Raw genomic sequence first — 23627 nt, 5'->3', positions numbered from 1 at the left:
AGATTGCCGAGAACACCTACAAGTTCAATTTCAACTTGTATTAAACTTGTAGCCATGATTTTTACTGCACCATTATTCTCCCTGCCAACAGGGTGGAGATGGAACTGTCAAATGTCAAACTGAAGAAAAGGAGCTTTGGGATACTCATGAATACGAGCAGAACGTTGTCAGACAGCTATAGCTATAGTAAACAGTTGTTGCGGTTTTATATTAGTGTTTGGTTACTCAAGAAGGAAGAAAAAGACAAAGAGCAATTCACCCTCCACTACACTATCACTATCGTTGCCTGAATCTCTTACACAAATTCATCTTGGTGTCAGTTTTTTTATATTTCTTGTTCCTTTAGAGAATTACATTAGCTGAAGCTTCTGAAATGTTGAAACATTGATGCTTTGTTCATTTGCTACGGGGCAAGTTCAAAACAAACGGCGTCCTTGTGCAGCAATGCATGCGCATACAGCAGCAGGCAAGGTAGGGCTGCAGCTGTGGGAAGTTCCTGACTGATCGAAATGGCCCTCAAGGATCTCAGTGGGACTTATTTGAAGAGGGAGGGAGGAAGGGAGGGAGGGAGGGAGGGGATGCATACAGTATGTATGATTGATGTTTTTGTTTTTGTATTGTGAGAAAAATTGCAAAACCTATTAAACAGATAAAAGATTGAAGAAAATAAAGAAAACAATATTCAAATCTGAATAGAAAGGCTTTTCTCAGATGCTATGTTTTTGCTATACTTCTGAACCGATGTGGCAAGAGTGAAGAGTGCAAGATAAAATTAGTAAAATTAATTATTGCTCAGCCAAGGACTGACTCGGTTTGAACTACACCTCCCCCCTAGTGCTGATTGGTCCGTCCACTTTTGGGGTTTGGATGGAAGTCATTTCGGCTTACTTTCCCCAAAATGTTGACACCACAAAGCACAAGATACAAAGAACACACTGACCAGCCAGAAGAGTTTGAACAAGTCGACGTTGGCGTAGAGGCGGTCCTCGATGGCCTGCAGCCGCTGGGGCGCCAGGACACACAGGGCGCTGCGGACCGCGTGCAGGCCACGACGGCTGGGGAACACCAGGAAACGCTCCAGCAGACTCAGGCTACAGGCGATGTCCTTGAGGTGCAGGTCCGGTACCCCGTTGGCAAACTGGAGGACGGGGGGAGAGTTGGAGGACGGTTGGAGGAGGGTCCACTGAGATGGTCAAACCTGACCTCCAGCTGTCTCATCCAACTAGAGGCAGTCTGGAGCCTCAACAGGCCTCGGTCTAAACCAACACAATAAGACTAAAGCGGAACTCTGCCGTCATCATGATCATCTGTCAATGTCCATGTTCATGGCAGCACAGTCAGTGGGGAGATAATGTGGTTAGAGATCTGAGGTTTGTCTGTATGAGAGAATGTCCATTATCAATTCACATCGGCTACCGGCCACACACGTTCTCTGCTCCTCCTCGCCCTCCACAAACGGTTAGCTACAAAGATAAATCGTCAAACATTATACATAAACATACACCACAGCATGTGTCTCCATTAGACTAGAGTACACACACTATCCGTGTGTGTGTGTGTGTGTGTGTGTACACTTGGTTGCATGCAAGTGTGTGTGTGTGTGTGTGTGTGTGTGTGTGTGTGTGTGTGTGTGTGTGTGTGTGTGAGATTGTGAGTGTGTGTACACTATGTTTTTCAGCGTGGGTGTACATGGAGATGCATGTGGTCATCCCCTGTACTAGTGACCAGTGTGCTGCCTGGTGCTCTGCCAGCCTCCCCATACTGTTGTGAAGACCTCCACATGGGACTGTCTGCTGAATGCGGGACCAGCTGTACCCTCCGCTGGCTCAGCCGGGCTCCTCTGATTGGTATCCAGGGACTTAGAGCCTGGCCAGCGCCGTCCCAAGTGGCATGCAGTGCTCGTATGAATCAGCCAGCAGCGAGAGAGCTAGCCCCGCTCTGTGTGAGAGTGACCCGGCTATTCTGCCTGCTCCTGCTTTCCATATGAAAGCTGCGATGAGGGGACACTGGGACACTGATGTCATTGGACTGGGCTGTCCTTTCTGGGGTTCTCATTTTTGTGTGTGTGTCTGAGAGCTCACAGGTTGGCACTTTCCCTTCCATTTCCTGAGTCCAAACGGCTGCCCGGAATCAAAAGGGGGTCTGGAATGGAGGCGGCCGCTTTGTTACTTGATACTGGACAGAAACGCCCCGTACAAAAAGAGTTTGAGAAATGAGAAATCTGTCTGCGAAGGTCACAGGGAACTGTGTATGTTTGTATGTGTGTGTGTGTGTGTGTTCGTGTGTGTGTGTGTGCGTGCAAATGAACATGTGGGTCGATGTGTGGTTGTGTGTGCATGTGTGAATGTGTGCGTGTCATTGTGCATCAGCGTCTTTCTACACACAGTCATGTGGACGGATTGTGTGTGTACTCGTGTGTGCACACACGTGAGTATCAGCATCTTTTTATCCACCATGGTGTGTATTGTAAGCGTGTGTGTGTGTGTGTCTGTGTGTGTGTGTGTGTGTGTGTGTGTGTGTGTGTGTGTGCATGTCATGTGTGTGTGAGTGAGAATGCCAGTGTCAGTCAGAGGGTAGATTTGGGTCAGCTCTCCAGCAGGGCCAACCACAGTGCAGCCAGCATTATACCAACACCACACAACTCCAGCCATGCCATCCGTCATAGTGGACAACAAGCCAATGTGCATTAGACACAACAATAACAACAACCACAACAACAACACAGACAGAGAGGCCACCAGTGAGCCAGTGCGTTATATTTATAGTGATGAGATGCAAACAGATGTTATCATGTAAGGGATGCACCATTTTGTATTGGTATCAAATAATATCCAGAATTAATACTTAAATATCCCATATCATGCTTTTTCAGGGTTAACAATTGCATTTGGGGGTACTACTAGGATATGGTTACATGCATGTATGTAAAAAATACCCCTTATTATCATCACACTGTTAATTTCTGCAAAACCAATTTCAGCGACTTCTGCACTGTGAAACCAGCTGTTTCACACACTTATTGAGGGGCGTTCTCAGTGGCCACGAATATGCTCCCTGGTTCAGACTTAGATTTTTCTAGCTTAGCAGACGTAAAACACATATACATATGCCATATAACAGTCTAAAGCAAAGGGAAAAGTCGAAAAAGCATGATATTGCCCCTTTAAAGTAATGCTAAGCATAGCAGATGAGGTCACCTGCTCAGGTCGGATCTGGGCCTTGACCAGATTGTAGACCACCGATTGGGTGAGAGGCACGTCCCTCAGGAGGAAGGAGGTGAACACCTCGTCGTCCTGCAGGATGTCCTCCACCTTCACACCACGGCCTGGCAGAGAGAGGAGAACATCAGGAGGAGGACAGACCAGGAGGAAGAGGAGCTAGAGAGACCAGGAGGAGGAACATGAGGAGGAGGTAGAGACCAGGAGGAAGAGGAGCTAGAGAGACCAGGAGGAGGAACATGAGGAGGAGGTAGAGACCAGGAGGAAGAGGAGCTAGAGAGACCAGGAGGAGGAACATGAGGAGGAGGTAGAGAGACCAGGAGGAAGAGGAGGAGGTAGAGAGACCAGGAGGAGGAACATGAGGAGGAGGTAGAGAGGCCAGGAGGAAGAGGAGGAGGTAGAGAGACCAGGAGGAGGAACATGAGGAGGAGGTAGAGAGACCAGGAGGAAGAGGAGGAGGTAGAGAGGCCAGGAGGAGGAACATGAGGAGGAGGTAGAGAGGCCAGGAGGAAGAGGAGGAGGTAGAGAGACCAGGAGGAGGAACATGAGGAGGAGGTAGAGAGGCCAGGAGGAGGAACATGAGGAGGAGGTAGAGAGGCCAGGAGGAAGAGGAGGAGGTAGAGAGACCAGGAGGAGGAACATGAGGAGGAGGTAGAGAGGCCAGGAGGAGGAACATGAGGAGGAGGTAGAGAGACCAGGAGGAAGAGGAGGAGGTAGAGAGACCAGGAGGAAGAAGAGGAGGTAGAACTCCCTCCCTAAACTGGTGGCTGAGATGGCTGCTGAGGAGTTGAGTGGTTTGTCAGGCTCCGCTCCTCTTTTACTCGTTTTTTTCTGCTATTATTCGGCTTGATAGCCCTTGCTTTTAATGAAACATTTACTGGCTCTAGAACAGAGGTCTCAAAGTCAAGGCCCGCGGGCCACTTGTGGCCCACCGGCCGACATTTTGTGGCCCCCGAGTGGACATCAGTATGTAATGTTAATGTGGCCCGCGTGTCTTTACCAAACGCGCTTTGGCCCGCATGGGCTACCATAGCAGGCAGCCAGCCGGGTTGCTAGGAAACGCAGCAAGCAACGGAGTGACACCAAGTGGAAGCGTAGCGGTCCTCATTCATCACATCATGTCCCTCTCAAAACCCACTGGGAAAAGAAAGGTAGACGATGACCACAGACAATTTCATGAAAGGTGGGAGTTAGAATATTTTTTTGTTGAGCACAGGGGAACCCCTACCTGCCTTGTATGTGCTGAAAAAGTTGCCATTGTCAAAGAATACAACATCAGACGCCACTACTTAACGAGGCATGCCGAGGAGTATGCGAAATACCGGGGAGATGAGAGGGAGAAGCGAGTCAATGACCTAAAGAAATGTTTCACCCGGTGGCGCTGCTCTGCTGGCGACCCGGACGCGTGCTGCTGCCGTTTTTATGCCTTTTTTAATGTTTTAACTGTTTGATCGTCTTACTTTTACTGGTCTGTGTCGTGTGACTGCAACAAGTGTATGTTGGACTGATCACCATGGCGAATTTTGCACAAGGAGTACTCTTGGCACTGATTGTTTGGGAACTGCTGACGACTTATCAAACAGCGGCTCAGACACGCGAGGAGACGAAGCCGGCACCGTCACTGTGCTACTCCAAACATGCACTGATGTCCCTCCGTCCCACGGGATTGATCCCACCGGCTGATCTGCCTGATGATCTGAAAATACAACCGGCCAGGGGCAGACAACGGCGGAGAGGCAGACGAGGCGGAATACGGCAGCGTCTTCGGAGAAGAGGAAATAGACCCCCGCTGCCCAGCCTGCTACTCAGCAACGTCAGATCGCTGAGGAGCAAAATGGAGGAGCTCCGTGTGAACAGCAAAATCTGCTTCGAGTACAGGGAATCGAGCGTGATGGTCTTCACAGAAACGTGGCTCCATCAAGATATTCCAGACTCCCTCATTCGGCTGGACGGGTTCTCGCTCATCCGAGCGGACAGAACAGAGCTGTCAGGGAAGAGCCGAGGGGGCGGGGTCTGTCTGTTTGTGAATGACAGCTGGTGTAAGAATTACACTGTGAGAGAGACTGTATGCACAGCTGACGTAGAGATGCTGTGCCTGTCTCTAAGCCCCATTACTTGCCGAGGGAGTTTGGAAATGTTTTAATATGTGCGGTGTATGTCCCCCCCAGTGGGAACGCAGCAAGAGCTGCCACTAGAATAGCAGACTGCGTTCACCAACAACTGCAACGTACACCGGGAGCCCCGATTGTGGTTCTCGGGGACTTCAATCACTGCAAATTGGAACTATCTCTCCCTGGATTTGAACAATATGTGACATGCGACCAGTGATGGGCAAATTACTTTGAAAAAGTAACTAATTACAATTACAAATTACTTCTTAAAAAAGTAATTGAGTTAGTAACTCAATTACTCTATTATAAAAGTAACTAATTACTAGGAAAAGTAATTTTTGCGTTACTAAAACAAAGTAATATGTCAAAGAATTCGGCTTTTTAGAAGCATGTTTCACACGCCAGTTTCATAGAGTAGAACAGCATAGAGAGATAATTAACCTTAAACAAATATCCTTTGCCATGGGGGGGGGATATGAACTTCAATAATTCAATTTATTGCTCATCAACATAATATTTATTGAAACTGACACATCACTTGTGGTCAGATGCTTCATTAGATTTGAGTTGCTCGCGGCCGATGTGGACAAACGCTTTCCTCCCGAGCATAACGTGCACTTCAAATACAAGTTCTTCCCCTTTCTCTCAACGATGGTGAAGTAGTGTTTATATTTCCACTTGCTAAACGCCGACTTTCCCACTTTATCCTCCTCTTCTGTACTCGCCATTTCTTCTCTGTCTATCACTTTGGTTTTACCGGTCGAAAGTTGTGTGTGTGCGCCGCACAGAAGCTACGTCGGTTTGTGTGTAAAATAAACTCCTACAAGGATTCGTCAATGATGTCACGCAGCTATACATCGTCAAGTCAGTTACTTCCTTGTTCCATATCCGCAAAACATGACCTGTCTTATCCTTGGTATTTATCGAAACCGTGTTGTACTAGTGTGCTCTCTTCTCTGCAGCCCGCTTATGAAGTGAGGAGGAGGAAAGGAAGAAAAGAAAAAACAATAGCCTAGAACTCATGCTGGCTGCAGGCTTTTTTTTTTTTTTTTCTCCATGATCGCGCTGGGGCCCCGATTTTAGTAACGGACTAACGGCAACACAAGTCATGTTAGTAACGGAAACGGCGTTAGTAACGCTGGATAAAGTAATTAATTAGATTACAAATTACAGAGGAATGTAACGGCGTTACGTAATCGCGTTTATTCTAACGGCGTTAGTCTCAACACTGCATGCGACACACGACAGAACAGAGTCTTAGATAAATGTTACGGAAATATAAAAAATGCATACACTGCAAAACCACTGCCCCCATTGTCTAACTCTGACCATAACACTGTCCAGCTAATTCCAGTCTATAAGACTGTCTTTAAAAGGAGTAAACCACAAACTAAGACAGTGACAGTGTGGGACAAGGACAGCATAGAAACACTTAAAGGGTCTTTTCTATGCACAGACTGGGACATATTCTCTGATTTGGAGATTGATGAGGCTACAGAAGCAATCACAGACTACATTCATTTCTGTGCAGACCATGTGGTTACTAAAAAGGATATTGTTGTGTATCCCAACAACAAGCCTTATATCACCAAGAGTGTGAAGGATTGTATTAATAGGAAAAAGCTAGCTTTTAAAAATAATGACAGAGCAGGATTGAAAATGGTGCAAAGAGAACTCAACCAGAGGCTGAGGGAAGCCAGGAAGCATCACAAGGATATCATAGAGCAGACTTTTATGTCAATGGATTCAAAAAAGCTGTGGGACAAATATGAACACCACCAAGAAACGCCTCACTACGGATGATGATCTCGGGAAGGCAAATGAACTAAATGACTTCTTTCTCAGATTTGAGAACCACGACTTCTCTGTGGAATCTAATAATGTCATGGGAACTATCTTAACTGATGTAAACTGTAGGATTATAATTGATCCACTCAGGATTCAGTCTATATTTAAACATGTGTGCACTAAAAAATCCACTGGCCCGGACGGCATTTCTGCACTGCTTTTAAAGGCATGTGCAGAAGAGCTTACTCCAGCTTGGTGCCCCATCTTTCAGCGGTCTGTGGACTCGCACACTGTTCCTGCTTTGTGGAAAAAATCCACCATAGTTCCTGTAGCTAAGAAACCGCGCCCAGTTGATAATAATGATTTCAGACCTGTGGCCTTGACTTCAATTGTAATGAAAAGCTTTGAGAAATACATGCTATCTGTGCTTAAAGCGGAGGTCAACTTGTCACTTGACCCATACCAGTTTGCCTATAGGCAGGGGAGGGGCACTGATGATGCCATCAATAGCATCACTCACTTCACTGTCAAGCACTTGGAATGCCCAAAAGCATATGCACGGATCTTATTTATTGATTTTAGCTCGGCTTTTAATACACTTCAACCCCATCTGCTTATTTCTAAACTGAAGCAGATGAGTGTTAATCCTTTTTTAATCAAGTGGTATTTTTCCTTTTTAACCAATCGAAGTCAGCAGGTGAGAGTCAATAACACGCTCTCAGATCGCAAATCTATCAGCACAGGTGCCCCACAGGGTTGTGTGAGCTCCCCGGTCCTTTTTACATTGTACACTAATGACTGTACAAACAGCCACACAGGGAACCTTGTTTTTAAGTTTTCTGATGATACCGCCATCCTCGGTCTACTGCACAAAGACTCCAGCACTTTAGCCTATTTCTCTGAAATAGAAAACTTCGTGCAATGGTGTGATGCTCACTACCTCTCTCTGAATGTTAAAAAAACTAAAGAGTTGGTCCTGGACCCTAGATCAGTAGGGGACCATAGCCCTGTTGTCATACATGACTCCCCCATTGAGCAGGTCAGCTCTTACAGATAGCTTGGAGTTCATTTAGATGACATATGTGCCTCCTTGGTATGTGCATGTGGATAACTTGTGTTCTCGTCTACAGCAGAGATTGTACTTTCTACGCAGACTAAGAGTATATGGGGTAGACAAAAATATCATGTTTTTATTCTACCAGGCAGTGCTTGAGAGCTTAATCAGATATGGGATGTCATCATGGTATGGCAACCTCTCCACAAAACTAAAGACTAAGCTTGCTCGCCTAGTAAACACGGCCATGAAGGTCATTGGGAAAAGCGACAATCAGACTCTGCAGTCCATGTACGAGCAAACGGTTCTTAGACAAGCCCTGAGGATAGTGAATGACCCGTCCCACATCCTTCACTCAGAGTTTGACATCCTACCCTCAGGTAGACGATACAGAGTCCCTCGCTGTAAACTCAACCGTTTTAAGAATTATTTTATCCCAACTTCTATCAAATCTCTTAACGAGTCTGTGCAATAACTCTTATAGTGCTCTTACCATGGTGAATTTATGAGGTGCATGTATGTGCTATGTTGTGGGATGGGTGCAATATGTGTTATGTTATGGGATGTGTGCAATATGTGTTATGTTATGGGATGTGTGCAATGTGTGTTATGTTATGGAATATATGCTATGTTATGGGATATGTGCAATGCTGTTGGATTAATATGGCTGAGGTGTATTGTTCTTTTGTTGTTTGTTTTTGTCATTGTGGCCGTTAAGGCATTTATGGCGCAGCTACAGTGTCCAAGACAAATTTCCCTGAACGGGACAATAAAGTTTATCGTATCGTATCGTATCTTATCGTAACAAAGTCTCTTTAGGAAACCAACCGACGAGGCTGATAAAGCAGTAAAGGCCAGCTACACACTGAGCGAGATGATCGCTAGGGCAGGAAAGCCTTTTACAGAAGGCGAGTTTATTAAGGAGTGTATGTTGCAGGCTGCGAGTATTGTCTGCCCCGAAAAGAGAGCTCAGTTTGCCAGCATCAGCCTGTCACCTAACACAGTGGCAGAGCGTGTTACCGAGCTGTCAGGTAACATTTATGGCCAGCTACGTGACAAAGTCAAAGACTTCCGTGCTTACTCAGTGGCCCTGGATGAGAGCACAGACACCACTGACACTGCCCAACTGGCCATATACGTCCGTGGTGTAGATGATAAGTTTCATGTAACGGAGGAATTACTCAGGGTTATCCCTATGTGTGGCCAAACCACTGCGCAGGAGATATTCCGCCAGCTGTGTGATGCCCTCTCGGATGCTGGTCTGTCATGGAAAAGGTTGGCTGGGATAACTACAGACGGAGCGCCTTCAATGACAGGGAGGAAGAATGGACTTGTTGCACTTGTGCAAAAAAAATTGGAAGAGGAGGGTGTGGAGGAGGCAATCGCTCTGCACTGCATCATCCACCAGCAGGCCCTAGCCTGCAAATGCCTAAAGTTTAAACACGTGATGTCTGTTGTGGTGAAGGTCATAAATCGACTCAGATCTAAGGGCTTAAAGCACCGTCAGTTCCGGGCTTTTCTGGAGGAGATCGAGTCAGCGTACGAAGATGTTCTGTACTTCACAGAGGTAAATATTCCTTGTTTACGTATACCTTCTCTCGGTCTGTTAATATTTCTTATATTCTCTGCCCCCCCCTCTCCCCCCCTCTCTCTGTCCCCCCTCTGTCTGTCTCAGACTCACACACACACACACACACACACACACACACACACACACACACACACACACACACACACACACACACACACACACACACACACACACACACACGCACGCACTCACTCACTCACTCACGCACACACACACACACACGCGCACACAAGGGGGGGCACCACCAGATGCGCATTTCTCCTTGCCGCCCGGTCAGCAAGCGCCTCGGACCCTCAGCTGTGTGTCTGTGGCTATGTGTAGCCTGTGTCAATGTGTGTGTTAATCTCTCTTGCGCTCTGTGAAGATGAATAAACACAAATCGCGCACCGCGAGCCTGGCGCAGAGGTGCGCGCTCTGGCTCATCTGGCACAATTGGTTAACGGGGCCGAAAGGAAACTGGCTTCGCTCCGCGGCTATTTCACGTCCGACGTCGATGTTAAACACACGTTGTTATTGATATTGTAGCGTCCGACCCGACGTAACTACAACAACATAACACAAACTTATCTGACAGCTCTCACTTTTTCCTCTGCTCCTCACTCACACACACACACACACACACACACACACACACACACACACACACACACACACACACACACACACACACACACACACACACACACACACACACACACACACACACACTCTTCTCGTTAAGTGTTCTTTTTCTGTTAGGTTATTCTTTCTTTTTCTTTTCCTTCTCTTTCTTACCTGTTAGTGTATGAAGACAATTAATTTAATTTAATTTAATTTGATTTCAGGTACGCTGGCTCAGCAGAGGGAACATGCTAAAGCGGTTCTTTGAGTTAAGGAATGAAGTGAAAGCCTTCATGGAGCAGGATGGGATGGAGGTTCCTGAGCTAAGTGACCCAAAGTGGCTCATGGACTTCGCTTTTCTGGTCGATATCACACATGAGCTGAATGTGCTCAACAAGAAGCTACAGGGCCCAGGCCAGCTGGTCAGCGCTGCCTATGATAATGTGAAAGCGTTCTCCACAAAACTGGTCTTATGGAAAACCCAGGTCTCTCAGAAAAACCTCTGCCACTTCCCAGCATGCAAGGCACTTGCAGACAAAGGTACACCCTTCAGTTGTGAGGAGTATGTTGAAGCCATTGTGAAGCTACAGGAGGAGTTTAATCACAGGTTTGCAGACTTTAAAACACACAAGTCCATCTTTCAGATTTTTGCCAACCCCTTTTCCTTTGATGTGGAAGATGCTCCCCCTGTGCTTCAAATGGAGCTCATTGACCTACAGTGCAGTTCTGATCTCAAAGCCAAGTTCAGGGATGTGAATGGGAATGAAGAGAAGCTTGGACAGTTTATGAGAGAATTGCCCGCCACCTTCCCTGAGCTGTCCAGGATGTTCAAGAGGACCATGTGCCTTTTTGGGAGCACATATCTATGTGAAAAGCTCTTCTCCACCATGAACTTCAACAAGTCCAAGCACAGGAGCAGACTTACAGATGCACATCTCCAAGCCATACTGAGAGTTTCAACCGCCTTTTCCCTCAAGCCAAATGTGGCTCAGCTGTGTGAGAGGAAGCGCTGTCAGGTCTCTGGCTGCAAAAAGTAGACAAGAGAGTCCTATGTTCTGAAGAACTGTTCATTGTTCACTTTAAAAAAGAGACTTGTTCTTACTTCCCTGGGTAAAAAAGGTAAAATTAAAATTATTTTTTTTTTCAGAGGAATTTATGTTTATAATTACTGTTCATGCACTTTGAGATTGTTGACAGTGCAATACAAATTTAATAATAATAATAAATGTCTGTTGAGGAACTGTTATGTAATAATAAATACTGTGAAGGTTGGAACAGTTGTTTTCTAAAAGGTTAAATTAAAAAAAATATATATTTATTTTTTTTCAGAGGAATTTATTTATGTTCTGTTTATGCACTTTGAGAATGTTGTTGAACTGTTGATGAACTGTTAATAAATATTGAGAAAATTGGAACCGTTTTTTTTTTTTTTTAAATACTAAACACCCTTTTTAAGAAATACTTGAGTACTTGTGGCCCAACCTCAGCCAGGCTCCCCCTCCAGTGGCCCCCAGGTAATTTGAGTTTGAGACCCCTGCTCTAGAACAAAAAAAGACAATCATCAAACAACTAAAGATGAGGGAAATGTTTGCGCACTGCTGCTTTGCTGTTGGCTCCTGCTGTTGCCACTTGGTCAACATATAAACGTGAATAAACAAAACCAATCCAAGCAAATAGGCCTATCCCAAGACATCAACGACCAGGCGGTAAATATAAACAAAATACCGAGGCTATACTTCTTTGGACACGGATATCTTGCCATCTACTCAATCACCAAACAATCAGATCACCAGCGTCGCGGCACGCCGAGCAAACAAAACAATCGGAGAAGAGGCAATCGGCATGATTTCAATGTATTCCTGATCCTGATCCTATTGTCCGGGGACGTGCAGTTAAACCCTGGCCCAACTACTCACCTTCCCCTGGCAAATGCAATGACAAACGGACTGCATGAGTGGCAACTGAAGCCCGGAGGGACGGACATCTTCGCCGAGGCAACAGGTACTCCATACGGGGTCAACGGTATGATTCAATCAGCAAGAAAACAACGTGAATTCGGATTCCTTCAGACTGTAAATCATGCAAGAGTAATATGGGAGCCTACATCTAAACCAAAGGGCATATTGGGCGGACACTTGAACATTCTGAGTATATTGCCCAAACGTGACCAGATTGAACATCTTCTAACGGACTCTAACTTAGACTTTTTAGCACTGAGTGAAACTTGGCTGCATAGTAACATCCCGACCAGCTTGATTGACGTCCCTGGCTATACATGCTACAGACAAGATAGAACATCAGACAAGGGCTGGGGGGGAGTATTATTCTGTTAGAGACACTCTGAAATGTAACGAAATCGAACTGAATACACCATTAGAATGTCTGGCGTTGAATGTTGCTTTATCGCCAAAGATGAATTTTAATATTGTAGCACTGTATAACCCACCATTGCACGATGTTTCATTTTATGATGACCTAGATAAACTTCTAGATTTATTTTTTGCATTTTTCAGCTTTATTATAGAGAGAGACAGAGAGGAAAGTGTGGAAGACAGAGGGGAAGACATGCAGTAAATGACCCAGGCCGGATTCGATCCTGGGTCTCTGCGATTAGGACTGTGCCTAATATATGGTATGCGCCTTAGCCCAGTGCGCCTAGATAAACTTCTTAAACATATAAATACTCGCACAGAATCGATTTTACTTGGTGATTTTAATATTAATTGGCTAGAGAAAAATCGCAGAACAAAATTAAATACACTGCTGTCAAAACACAGTCTTCAGCAGATGGTGAAAGGCCCAACGAGGATTACAAGAACAACTAAAACTTTGATAGATCTTATTATTACAAACAGACCCCAGCGAGTCATGAGAACATATAACCTACTCACAGGGCTTTCAGATCATAATATGACCATGGTTGTCCGAAAACTCACTAAACAGCGGTTATCAAAATTTGCGAATGAAAGTAAACCCGGTAACCAGTGTATTCCCAAAAACAAGCAGGCACAAATTGAAAATGACCTAAACAATTTACACTGGGATAATGTTCTACAATCAAACAAGTTAGAAAATTGTTGTAACTCCCTAACACAAAATCTCACAAACCTAATTGGGAAATACATGAAAACGTTTAAGGGCACACAGCGAAAAGCATCCTTACCATGGCTGAGTAATGACACTCGCCAGCTAATGAAAAAAAGAGACTACGCACTGAAAAAATCGCTGCTCACTAAAACTAATACGGATCTTCTTATTTTTAAAGGATTGAGAAATGCAGTAGTCAGAGAATTGTGTAAAGCAAAAACAGCTTATTATATGCAACTGATTGAGGAATCTGAAGGAAACAGCACATCCCTCTGGAAGCACCTCAACAGTCTTACTAAAATTAAGCCAAGCCAACAAAAAACAATAACAGAACTGAAAGTGAATGGAGTTATTAGCACTAACAATCTAGCTATTGCAAATGAATTTAACAACTTCTTTATTCAGTCAGTGGAGGAGCTTGCTGAGACCTTTGAACCAGCAACTCTGCAGAGCTCAAAGTCTACGCCATCAAAGCTGTTCCAAATTGAGGAGGTCAGTGAGGAAAAAGTACACAAAATTATTAATATGTTAAATAAGTCTAAAGCAAAGGACGTGTTTGGGTTGGACACTGCCTTTATTAGAACTCACTGCTTGGCCCTGGTTAAACCTATAACTCATCTGGTAAACCTCTCCATCAGAGTGGGCAAATTCCCACACAGCTGGAAGCAAGCCATTATCATTCCAATTTTTAAAGCTAGAAAAAATCTTAACAGAACTAGTTAGGCATCTTGAAAACAACAGCCTCATTAACCCCAAACAATTTGGTTTCAGACTGTATTCAACAGAAATGGCCAACTGCTACCTAACCGAGAACATTAAGAGCAAGTTGGACAAGGGTAATGTTGTGGGAGCTGTGTTTATAGACCTCAAAAAGGCCTTTGACACAGTGAACCACAGCATACTCTTGAACAAGCTCACCAACTTCAACTTCTCTGAACATGCCATCGGTTGGTTTGCCTCATACCTGGCCAATCGAGAGCAACGTGTTAAAATAAACACAGAACTCTCAATGCCACTTCAGTCGACAATGGGTGTTCCACAGGGATCCATCCTGGGGCCTCTGCTGTTTAGTCTGTATATCAACGACTTACCAACATGCTGTCAGTCAGCAAACTACCAAATGTATGCTGACGATACAGTCTTATACGCACCAGCTAGAACACCAGGTGCAGCAGCAGAGGTCCTGACCAAGGAAATGGAGTGAGTATCCCAATGGCTCAAAGACAACCACCTGACGCTTAACATCAAAAAGACTGTCTCAATGTGCTTCTCTATAAGAGGTAAAGCCAAATGCACCATTCAAATAGGCCAAGAGGCTATAGAGGAAGTGGATGAATTAACATTTTTAGGTATTATTTTAGACTCACAACTTAATTTCAAAAAGCACGTTAAGAAACTCTGCAAGACTGTCCGGACAAACCTGAACTGCTTCAGAATGATAAGACATCACATCCCGGTCAAGGTAGCTTTATTGTTCTTTCATGCAATGAAACTCTCTCACTTATCATACTGTATTACCGTATGGGGCCAAGCCTCCCAGACAACCGTCAAACCAGTCACATCATTATACAAACAGGCACTGAAAATAATGGACCAGAAACCAATAACATCACATCAATGTTTAATTTTACAAAAATATAAGTTATTAAGTTTTGACAATTTTATTAAGTTTTCTTTTCTTAAAATAATTTTTAAATGCGCAAATAATCTGGCGCCCTCTGTACTCTGTCCATTTGTCATGAAAACAAAGTCAAGGAGCGCGGCCACAAGGGGAGCAGTGGGTGGTAACTGCATAGTAGAGGGGCGCAAAACTTCTTTCGGCCAATCATGTTTTTCAGTAATAGGAACCGCTTTTGGAACGACTTACCGATAGAACTAAAAACACAAAACAGAACTGAAAACATTTAGCAGTAAGGTAAAACACTGGCTGAAAGTAAATCAGGGATGTGACCTCTAAGACACACACGCACGCTCGCATGCACGCACGCACACACACGCACGCACATACACACACTCTATTGTCTATGTTTTACTGTACTGTCTGTGTAGATACCTGCTGTTCGCATAGGTGAGAGTTTGCAGGGGGTTGGGTATCTGGGGGTTGTGTCATACGTGATGTGATGTTTTGTGTCTGTGTTGTTGTATGTTGTGTGTGTGTGTGTGTGTGACTGGCTGTTTGCATAGGTGAGAGTTTGCGGGCGGCTAGGTATCTGGGGGTTGTATCGTATGTGATTTGCTGTCTGTGTTATTGTATTTGTGTATATTGTGGCTGGCTGTCCGTATAAGTGAGAGTTTGCGGGCGGCTGGGTGTCTGGGGGTTGTGTTACGTGACTTGCTGTTTGTGATGTTCCTATGTATTTTGTGGTTGTTCTGATGTGTATGGTTAGGGTATGAACACTAAGATTACCCTTGATGTTTTGTTGGTCTCTATGTGTATAGAGAGGTGTATGCACACGTATACTACACTTTTTAGAATATTTTTGGACTATAACATATTTTTAGAAAGGTCTGACCAGGGACTGGGGTTGCAAATTAGCCAACGGCTAGAAACCTTTTATGTAACACATCTACAGACATTGTTATGGCATTGACTGTGATAGCTATGTATGTAATAATGTGCGCTGCATTGTCCCTGACAAATAAACAAATAAATAAATAAATAAAAGAGAGACCAGGAGGAAGAGAAGGTAGAGAGATCAGGAGGAAGAGGAGGAGGTAGAGAGACCAGGAGGAAGAGGAGGAGGTAGAGAGACCAGGAGGAAGAGGATGTAGAGAGACCAGGAGGAGGAATGTGAGGAGGAAGAGAGACCAGGAGGAGGAACATGAGGAGGTGCAGAGACCAAAAGGAGGAAGAGGAGGAGGAAGAGAGACCAGGAGGAAGAGGAGGAGGCAGACAAACCAATTGAGAAGGACACTTTTGGACCAATCATAATTTTCTTTTCTGTCTTTCTTAAAATGCAGAGAATGTCGGGGCCCGGATGAGTGCTCTACAAGACAACATACAACAACAACTAATCAAATAGGACATCATGTCCCAGGAATCAGCCCATGGACATGGCACGCCAACAACCACGGTGGTTCTGTCTCACCTTCCAACACTGTCTGTGTCCAATTAGACTGCAACAAAAACCTGTTCTCATCGTCTGATTTCACTGTCTCCAGACCCAGGACATGAATGTTGTGATCTGCCTGGGGATGTTGTATATTTGGCATAACAGTGCAGACATGATTCGTTTCAGTGTGAGAAAAACAACATGTCAAAAGTGGCGGAAGTGTGTATAATTAATGCATACCTTAGAAGACATGTACTAACAAACACATTGAGAAACAACAGGAATGTGACTGAAAGAACAAACTGTGGGTTTAAAAGCGTGCATACTTGGCATGGGTTAGGTGGGGTGAAACCGGGGTGTAACCGGGGTGATACCAGGGTGACACCGGTGTGATACCTTGGTGATAACTGGGTATAATGTCAAAATTGTAAATGTAATTCCAATCTCTTCTTTTGTCCTGTGTATCGGGCTCCTGTCTCAGTGGGAGCCCTGGCTGTGGACCCAGATCTCTACTGGCCCTTCTCTGTCCCCCAGCATCAGTGCTTCCTACAGACTGGCTTTAAGTAACCCATCACTGGCTAGAATTTATTATGCCTCAAAACACTTCCATCTTCGAAATTATACTTTTAATGTCCCAGCAAGACACTTTTTCCACCCCTTTACAAAAATGTAAATGTTGACTCTAGGAGTATATATTAGCAGTGGAGTGGATGGATTCCCAGGAGGAAAGACATGTTTACAAGTTCTCCCAGTCTGATTCTGTTATCAGTCACCACATTTGTTCTCCAAGTTTTCTTACTTGAGCTTTCAGGTGAAATCAGTAAAATTCCAAAAATAAACTTCATAAACAGTCAAATGACAGCTCGCTCCCTCTGAAGAGAGTGTGTGTGTGTGTGTGTGTGTGTGTGTGTGTGTGTGTTTGTGTGCGTGTGTGTGTGTGTGTGTGTGTGTGTGTGTGTGTGTGTGTGTGTGTATCCAATGCTGCTTTCAAGTTGCATGAGCACCAACCACATGTCTCATGCTCTGCTAATCTCCACCAGCAATGAGACAACAGACCTCCAAAGAACCATTTCATATGTTCTGCCCGCCTTGCCAGTGAATCATGGATACAAGTGGATGTCATAGCCGTTAGCCATCGGTTTCATTTCATAGTGTCTGTGTGCCCCTCTATCAAGATATCGTTGTGAAATGGAAGAATAATTTTCCAATGGCTTGACAACATAAGTGACAATACAGGCTACACAGGTAACCCGTTGTGACATGTTGCCTTTGAAGACATGAAGTTGTCAGTGGTTACACGATGAGACACAGGAAGTTGTGACAAGAGGCTGCAGACGGGGGGATGGGGAGCTCCCGGCCAAACTACATGTGCTCAGGAGGAAAAGTAAGCAGCTTACATACTTTCCTACCATAAGTGCTAAACTGGTGATGTAATCCAGTGCTGCTTCTCCCCTGAAGTTGACCAATCGGTGAAGACATGGGTGAGGAAGAGTGGTATGAGGTTCACAGGGTGACACCTTCCCCTCTGGGTGAAACCAAGCCTCCTCACGGCTGATTAAGTCTCTTATCAAAGAATGTTGAACAGGAGACTAGGCTGATCTGAATAACCCTTTGAGTAACTGCATTCTGTTTTATCTTTACTTCAAAGTTCAAATCACATAATAAAGTAAATATTCTCATCTGAATCAAGTCAAATTTCAATGCTTACACTTATACAATATAAAATCACCTAAAGCTGATCAAATCACCAGGCCTCGAAAAATTGTGTCAGCTGCTATCTGTATGAGAATTTATTTATTTTATAGAATACCCCAAACAAATATTTTAATGACCACTGGTGAATGGAATTCACCTTCTACGTTGACCAGCTCTTGCTTTACCTGAATCGAAGAGTTTTATGTTTTAGCACCTTCTTCCTTGGATCAAGTCTCTACCCCCCCTGATCACGACTCAACCGAACGCCCATGGCCGATTTCCTGAATCAATGAGGTCATCGCTGTGCAATGGGGGTGGTGGTTAATGACGAAGTGGCAGGGTGAGACCACTGACCTGCCACCAGTTCAGGGTGGGTGTGCAGGGTGTCCATGAAGGTGCTCAGGGCCGTAATTTCTCTCCAGAGACGGCCCAGCTGAAGGAACTCCGGATGGCTGAACAAAATGTTCTGGGCGTCAGAGTACAACCTGGCCAATCTGGTGGGGGAGGACAGGGGAGAACAGACTCACATAGACTGAACTCAGAGCCACACAACCATGTCAACTTCAAATGGACATTCTCCCAGAGCCTTTCACTTACTACTAGCCAACTAATGACTATAGCATTTCTAACCAATTACACTAAATAATAGCTCTTAAATCTTACCTTCAGGACATCAAGGGAAATAATCATCTAGTTGCATCCATAGCAACACGGATAATAGGCCTCACATGAAACATCTAAACTCCCACGTAGACAATGGTCAGCACCTAGAGTACATTGTAAAGCCTATCCCTCCTCATGTAATGAACCATTTATTGGTATGTAGCCTAGTTCTTAACGCAAGATTCAAACAAAAGTGAGGCCCTTGAATACATTCATGATCAAACACATGCACAGACACACAGACTCTAAACACATTCACACATCCACATTTGGGCGTGATCCCCACCAGCCCCGGGTGATAAAGACCCTTCCTCTCTCTGATCTGAATTGGACGGCTTGCAGCCTTTTGGGTTGGGGGTTCCAGGGGGTTGGCTGAAGGGTCGGGGCGATGCTCACATGGAGTTGTTGTAGTTGGACACCAGACCTGGGGATTCACCGCGGGTGGGATACTGGAAGCAGGGGTTGTTGGCATTGCAGAAGATCCCCAGGATCCAAGGTAGGATTCCAGCGGAGGGCATGGCCTTGTTGGGGAAGTGGCCTGAAACCAGCGCCCCCAGGGAGGAAGGTAGAGGCATTAAGGCGTGAAGGCCCATGTGTGGAGACACACACCATAAGGATGGGCATGTGGCCTACATTCATGTTGGCGGTACGGAGGATGGGCTCCTCTCAGCCACACCAGTCCTATGAACAGCATCACAGGACACATGATCTCCATGAAGAACCGACCCTAGAGGAAGAGCAGCCGTCACCTTCTGACCACATAGCATTTCTCAGTGTTCAAATGCTTTCCTTTACCGCTGTCTAAATGCTGTGTTCGAGAAGAGGAAAATAGTTTGGCTATGTGAAACATTCAACCCATTGCCGTGGGAGATTACAGTTTATTTACAGAACATTTCGAGTAATGATCTTCTGTATATACTGTATTTTAAATAAACTGATTTCTGATGCTAGTACGTTCATATAAATATGTCCTAAAATTTGAGGGTTTTTTAAGGTGTCTTTTTCTTGTCCTTTTGAACATGCATGTATCTGGAGCTAAGCATGCAGTCCTTTCCACACCTATGATTGATCGGATTGCAAAAATGTACAATTCCTTTTCAAACAGCATTATCAGTGGCTTTGTTCTATTCACTATTCAAGAAGAAGGAAAAGATCACCTTCTGTCTCTTGCGAATGGTCCAGTTCTTCCACAGGAGGAGCTTGACCTGGTAGCCGACCCCCATGGCTCGTCCCTTCACCCCCCAAGAGGGATCACCACCGCACTAAAGACCTGCATTCACCCACCCTGCAGCGTTCACAGGCTCTGTGGAGCACCTCCTCACCTCCCCTTGGTGTGGAGGTGCTTCATGGGCTCTGTGGAGCACCTCCTCACCTCCCCTTGGTGTGGAGGTGCTTCATGGGCTCTGTGGAGCACCTCCTCACCTCCCCTTGGTGTGGAGGTGCTTCATGGGCTCTGTGGAGCACCTCCTCACCTCCCCTTGGTGTGGAGGTGCTTCATGGGCTCTGTGGAGCACCTCCTCACCTCCCCTTGGTCTAGGGCAGCGGCTGGTTTTGAATTTGAAGTCAACATTGTTGAGTGAATTAACTTTGGTAACCAAACCCTGCTCCAACATGGCGGCTGCTCATCTGTGATGATTGTTTGGAGGTCACTGTGATTCTGAACATGGCCAATCATGTCATTAGCATATTTTTATAATTTCATAAAGAAGTGAAAGGATATAGGCTACCTTTCACATGAACAGTGACATGAGCTATGTTTACAAGAGGCGTGTTTGACACCGGGTGATGCTGAAGCATGTTGGTAAGGCACTAATATGGAATGTGAATGTAGATCCCTGTCTATGTGGCTGACATGTCCATATAGTGAGGAGCATTTCATTCAGAGAAATACTTGAATAAGCCCAGTCACTGGAATGTACGCGCTCAACACACTTCACCCGGTATAACTTTAGACAACAGATGCACATTATAAAAATACTTCAAGTTGGCGGTCATAGATAAATAACGATCTGCTGCGCATATTTCGTATGATAATAGACTATAAAACATTGCGATCATCTTTGCTAAATATGAGCCACGTGGGAGTGTCCTGTGATATTATCCATGACCGCGTCTCATGTCGCCAACCACCGTCACATTGCGTAAAAGAAGACATACGTAGATCATCTGCACACAGATCGATATAAAGATCTTACCTCAGAGTAACACAGTCATCGTTCATGTAATGATCCATAACATACATCCCTTCCTGTAGTGATACAGGCTCCCGCATCTCGTCTGCCCAGGCCGTGTGAATAGTTAAGCAGATTGGTTTAATCTTCTTTCTCTAAATCCACCAACCTGTTGCTTTGAATGGAGCATACCACCTGTAGCAGCCGCAGGTTATGGATCACTGCTATACACTAGTAAACGTAATATATCTTATTAGTTATATATCTTAGTTATAAGATATTGAGGGCGAAAAAAGTAAACAATTGCCAGTGCCAGTGTTTGAGGTTGACACCTTTTTTAATAACTTACAAAAAGGCGTTTGTTTTTATGTACCTAATTAGCATTTCAAACAAAACGTAATTAAACATTGTGTCAACCAGCAGATTTCCATGAAAAACAGATACCATTTGACATGACACATACATCTCGATATAGTGACCACCTGTTGAGATTATGGATATTGATACAATTCATATGGTCTTGGGGAGAAACCACTTTGGCTTTTGAGACATGAAAAAGAGATATGTTCTCATATTTAAACAAGCAAAAAAATCTCATCATAAAACGGAACTCCATTTCTAAAAGCTTTTTTTTTTTTCAATTTATGGTCAACTATATATAAAATAAAGCGACACACACCTCTCCAACTTGTGGCATGTCACCCTAGTGAATGTCACTCGGGAAAACGTACTGTAACATGAACAGATTATATTGCATCATACACAAGTTCTCACAGAAATGATTTGATAAAAAGAAGCGCAGCATAAACATTTGTTATACCCTAAGAATGTTTTTGTTTAAAAGATGGAGGATCATTAGCCAAGCTAAGTGCACCAGACCTGTTCTTGAATGCAGTGGAAAATATTGTTGTAACAGTTGAAATCATACTTTTTTGGTATACATGAACAATTCACACATAATGACCAATGAAGAATACAAAAAATATTTAAGTCAAATGTAATTGCACTTCTTTAAAAAACAATGAGGGTTATAAATATTGTCTGGCTAGGGGCCAGCAAGTAGTAAGCATAGTGATTGGTCAATCAAACATTGGTTTGACAGTAAGCTGAAGCAAATGTTTAATAAGTGCATTCTGTGTTGCCTTTTGGGAAGTGGTATGACTATATATATATATATATATATATATATATATATATTTTTTTTTTTAATAACTAAACAAATGCTTCCAAGTTATCTTCTTCTCACAGTCTTAAGTCCTTTTGTTGTCCTTTCTCTTATACAATATATGGCACAGAATATCCCCCTGGGGAGGACACAGCCCTTAAAGCCCCCAGGGGCCTAATCCACCCGGCTAATATGAGCCAAGAGGGAACCAAGACGGCGGGCTGGTGAGCCAGGCCCACTGAGACCATGACCCAGAGGCCTTCACACAAAGTGGGCCTCGCGGTGCTCCACCTCCTGGAGCCGCCGGGGCCGGAGTCTCTGGTAGAGCGGCCGGGCCTGGCCCTGCCCCAGCTCCTCAGGACTGGAGCTGGAGGAGGAGCGCGACTCCCGCTCTGCGTCCTCCTCCTCCTCCTCCTCTTCCTCCTCCTCGTCCAGGGGCTCATCCACAGACACCTCGATCTCAATCCCCAGCTCCTCTTCATCCTCGTCATCCTCCTCCTCCTCCTCCTCTGCGCTGTGGGCCAGCATAGAGCTCTCCAACAGCTTGGCCCGGGTGCCGGTAGAGGGGGGTTTGTAGAAGGTCCCCGGGGGGGGCCTGAGGGTCCGGGGGGCCCTGAAGGGGGCGGCCCCCAGGCTCTGCTCGTCCACGTTGTCCTCCCTCCTCAGAGTCCTGCCGGGCCTCACAGCCACAGCGTACTGCCTGCCGGGGCCCCCCAGGGGGCTGGCGGGGAGGCACACGGGGGGCCCCGAGGCGGGCAGGACGAGGCCCTCGGCCGGCGGGGAGCCATAGGCCGGGGCCCCTGTGGTAGTCCTGGAGGCCCCGTCGCCGTGCTGCTTGTACTGCCGGTCCCAGGTGCGGCGCAGCGTGTGCGTGTCGATGAGAGTGCTGCGGTAGCGGGAGCTGGCCCGAGACTTGGAGCCATCAATGTCCTCCTCCTCTTCCTCCTCTTCCTCCTCCTCCTCCTCCTCCTCCTCCTCCTCCATGGGGCGCGGCCCCGTCTCCGGGTCCGCCGCGCTGTGGGGGCCGTGGTTGTTGTCCAGGTGGGGGTGCGAGGCGGGCGGCGGGGCCCGGTCCACGGGCACGCTGGCGGGCCGGGAGTAGATCTTGTTGCGCGTGTGGCGCATCTGGACACGGGACACGCCCCCGTGGCTTGAGCGGCTGAGGGCCCCCCGGGGCTCGGCGGGGCGCGGATGGGAGACGGCCGGCAACGCCGCCCCGTTGGCCGAGTCCGTGGAGTCGGTGTCTGGAGCTGAGGAGAGAGAGAGACATGAGGCAGATGTACTGCTAGAACATCTCACACACACACAATGGGGGCTCAGTGGTGGAATGGGGGATATGTTCTGAGAATCTAAAGGAAGAATGTTATTAAGTGTTAGTATTTGATCAACGCAAACACGCGCACACGCACACGTACACGCACACATACACAC

At 45.7% G+C, this 23627-nt stretch overlaps 2 protein-coding genes across 5 annotated transcripts in view; both read right to left on the bottom strand.

Moving 5' to 3' along the window:
* LOC311355121 (retinal-specific phospholipid-transporting ATPase ABCA4-like) overlaps positions 1-20083 on the bottom strand; it is a gene marked incomplete at its 5' end in the record, with an annotated part of 92749 nt that extends 72666 nt beyond the window's left edge. The window contains 6 exons of the mRNA XM_084474851.1: positions 941-1138; positions 3198-3325; positions 18552-18691; positions 19257-19398; positions 19494-19587; positions 20018-20083. Of these exons, the coding sequence (XP_084330977.1) occupies positions 941-1138; positions 3198-3325; positions 18552-18691; positions 19257-19398; positions 19494-19587; positions 20018-20083 (768 nt within the window). The remainder of the gene's footprint in view (positions 1-940; positions 1139-3197; positions 3326-18551; positions 18692-19256; positions 19399-19493; positions 19588-20017) is intronic.
* A 1302-nt stretch (positions 20084-21385) lies between these two features.
* arhgap29a (Rho GTPase activating protein 29a) overlaps positions 21386-23627 on the bottom strand; it is a 41839-nt gene continuing 39597 nt past the window's right edge. For all 4 annotated transcript variants that reach the window (XM_084475617.1, XM_084475615.1, XM_084475616.1 and 1 more), the window contains one exon: positions 21386-23446. In XM_084475617.1, coding sequence (XP_084331743.1) covers positions 22458-23446 — 989 coding nt within the window. In that variant the 3' untranslated portion in view covers positions 21386-22457. The remainder of the gene's footprint in view (positions 23447-23627) is intronic.

Source organism: Micromesistius poutassou, assembly GCF_964030765.1.
Source record: "Micromesistius poutassou genome assembly, chromosome: 11".
Lineage (NCBI taxonomy): Eukaryota > Metazoa > Chordata > Actinopteri > Gadiformes > Gadidae > Micromesistius > Micromesistius poutassou.
The sequence above is the reverse complement of the archived record's forward strand: the minus strand, read 5'-3'. Positions and strand labels throughout refer to the sequence as shown.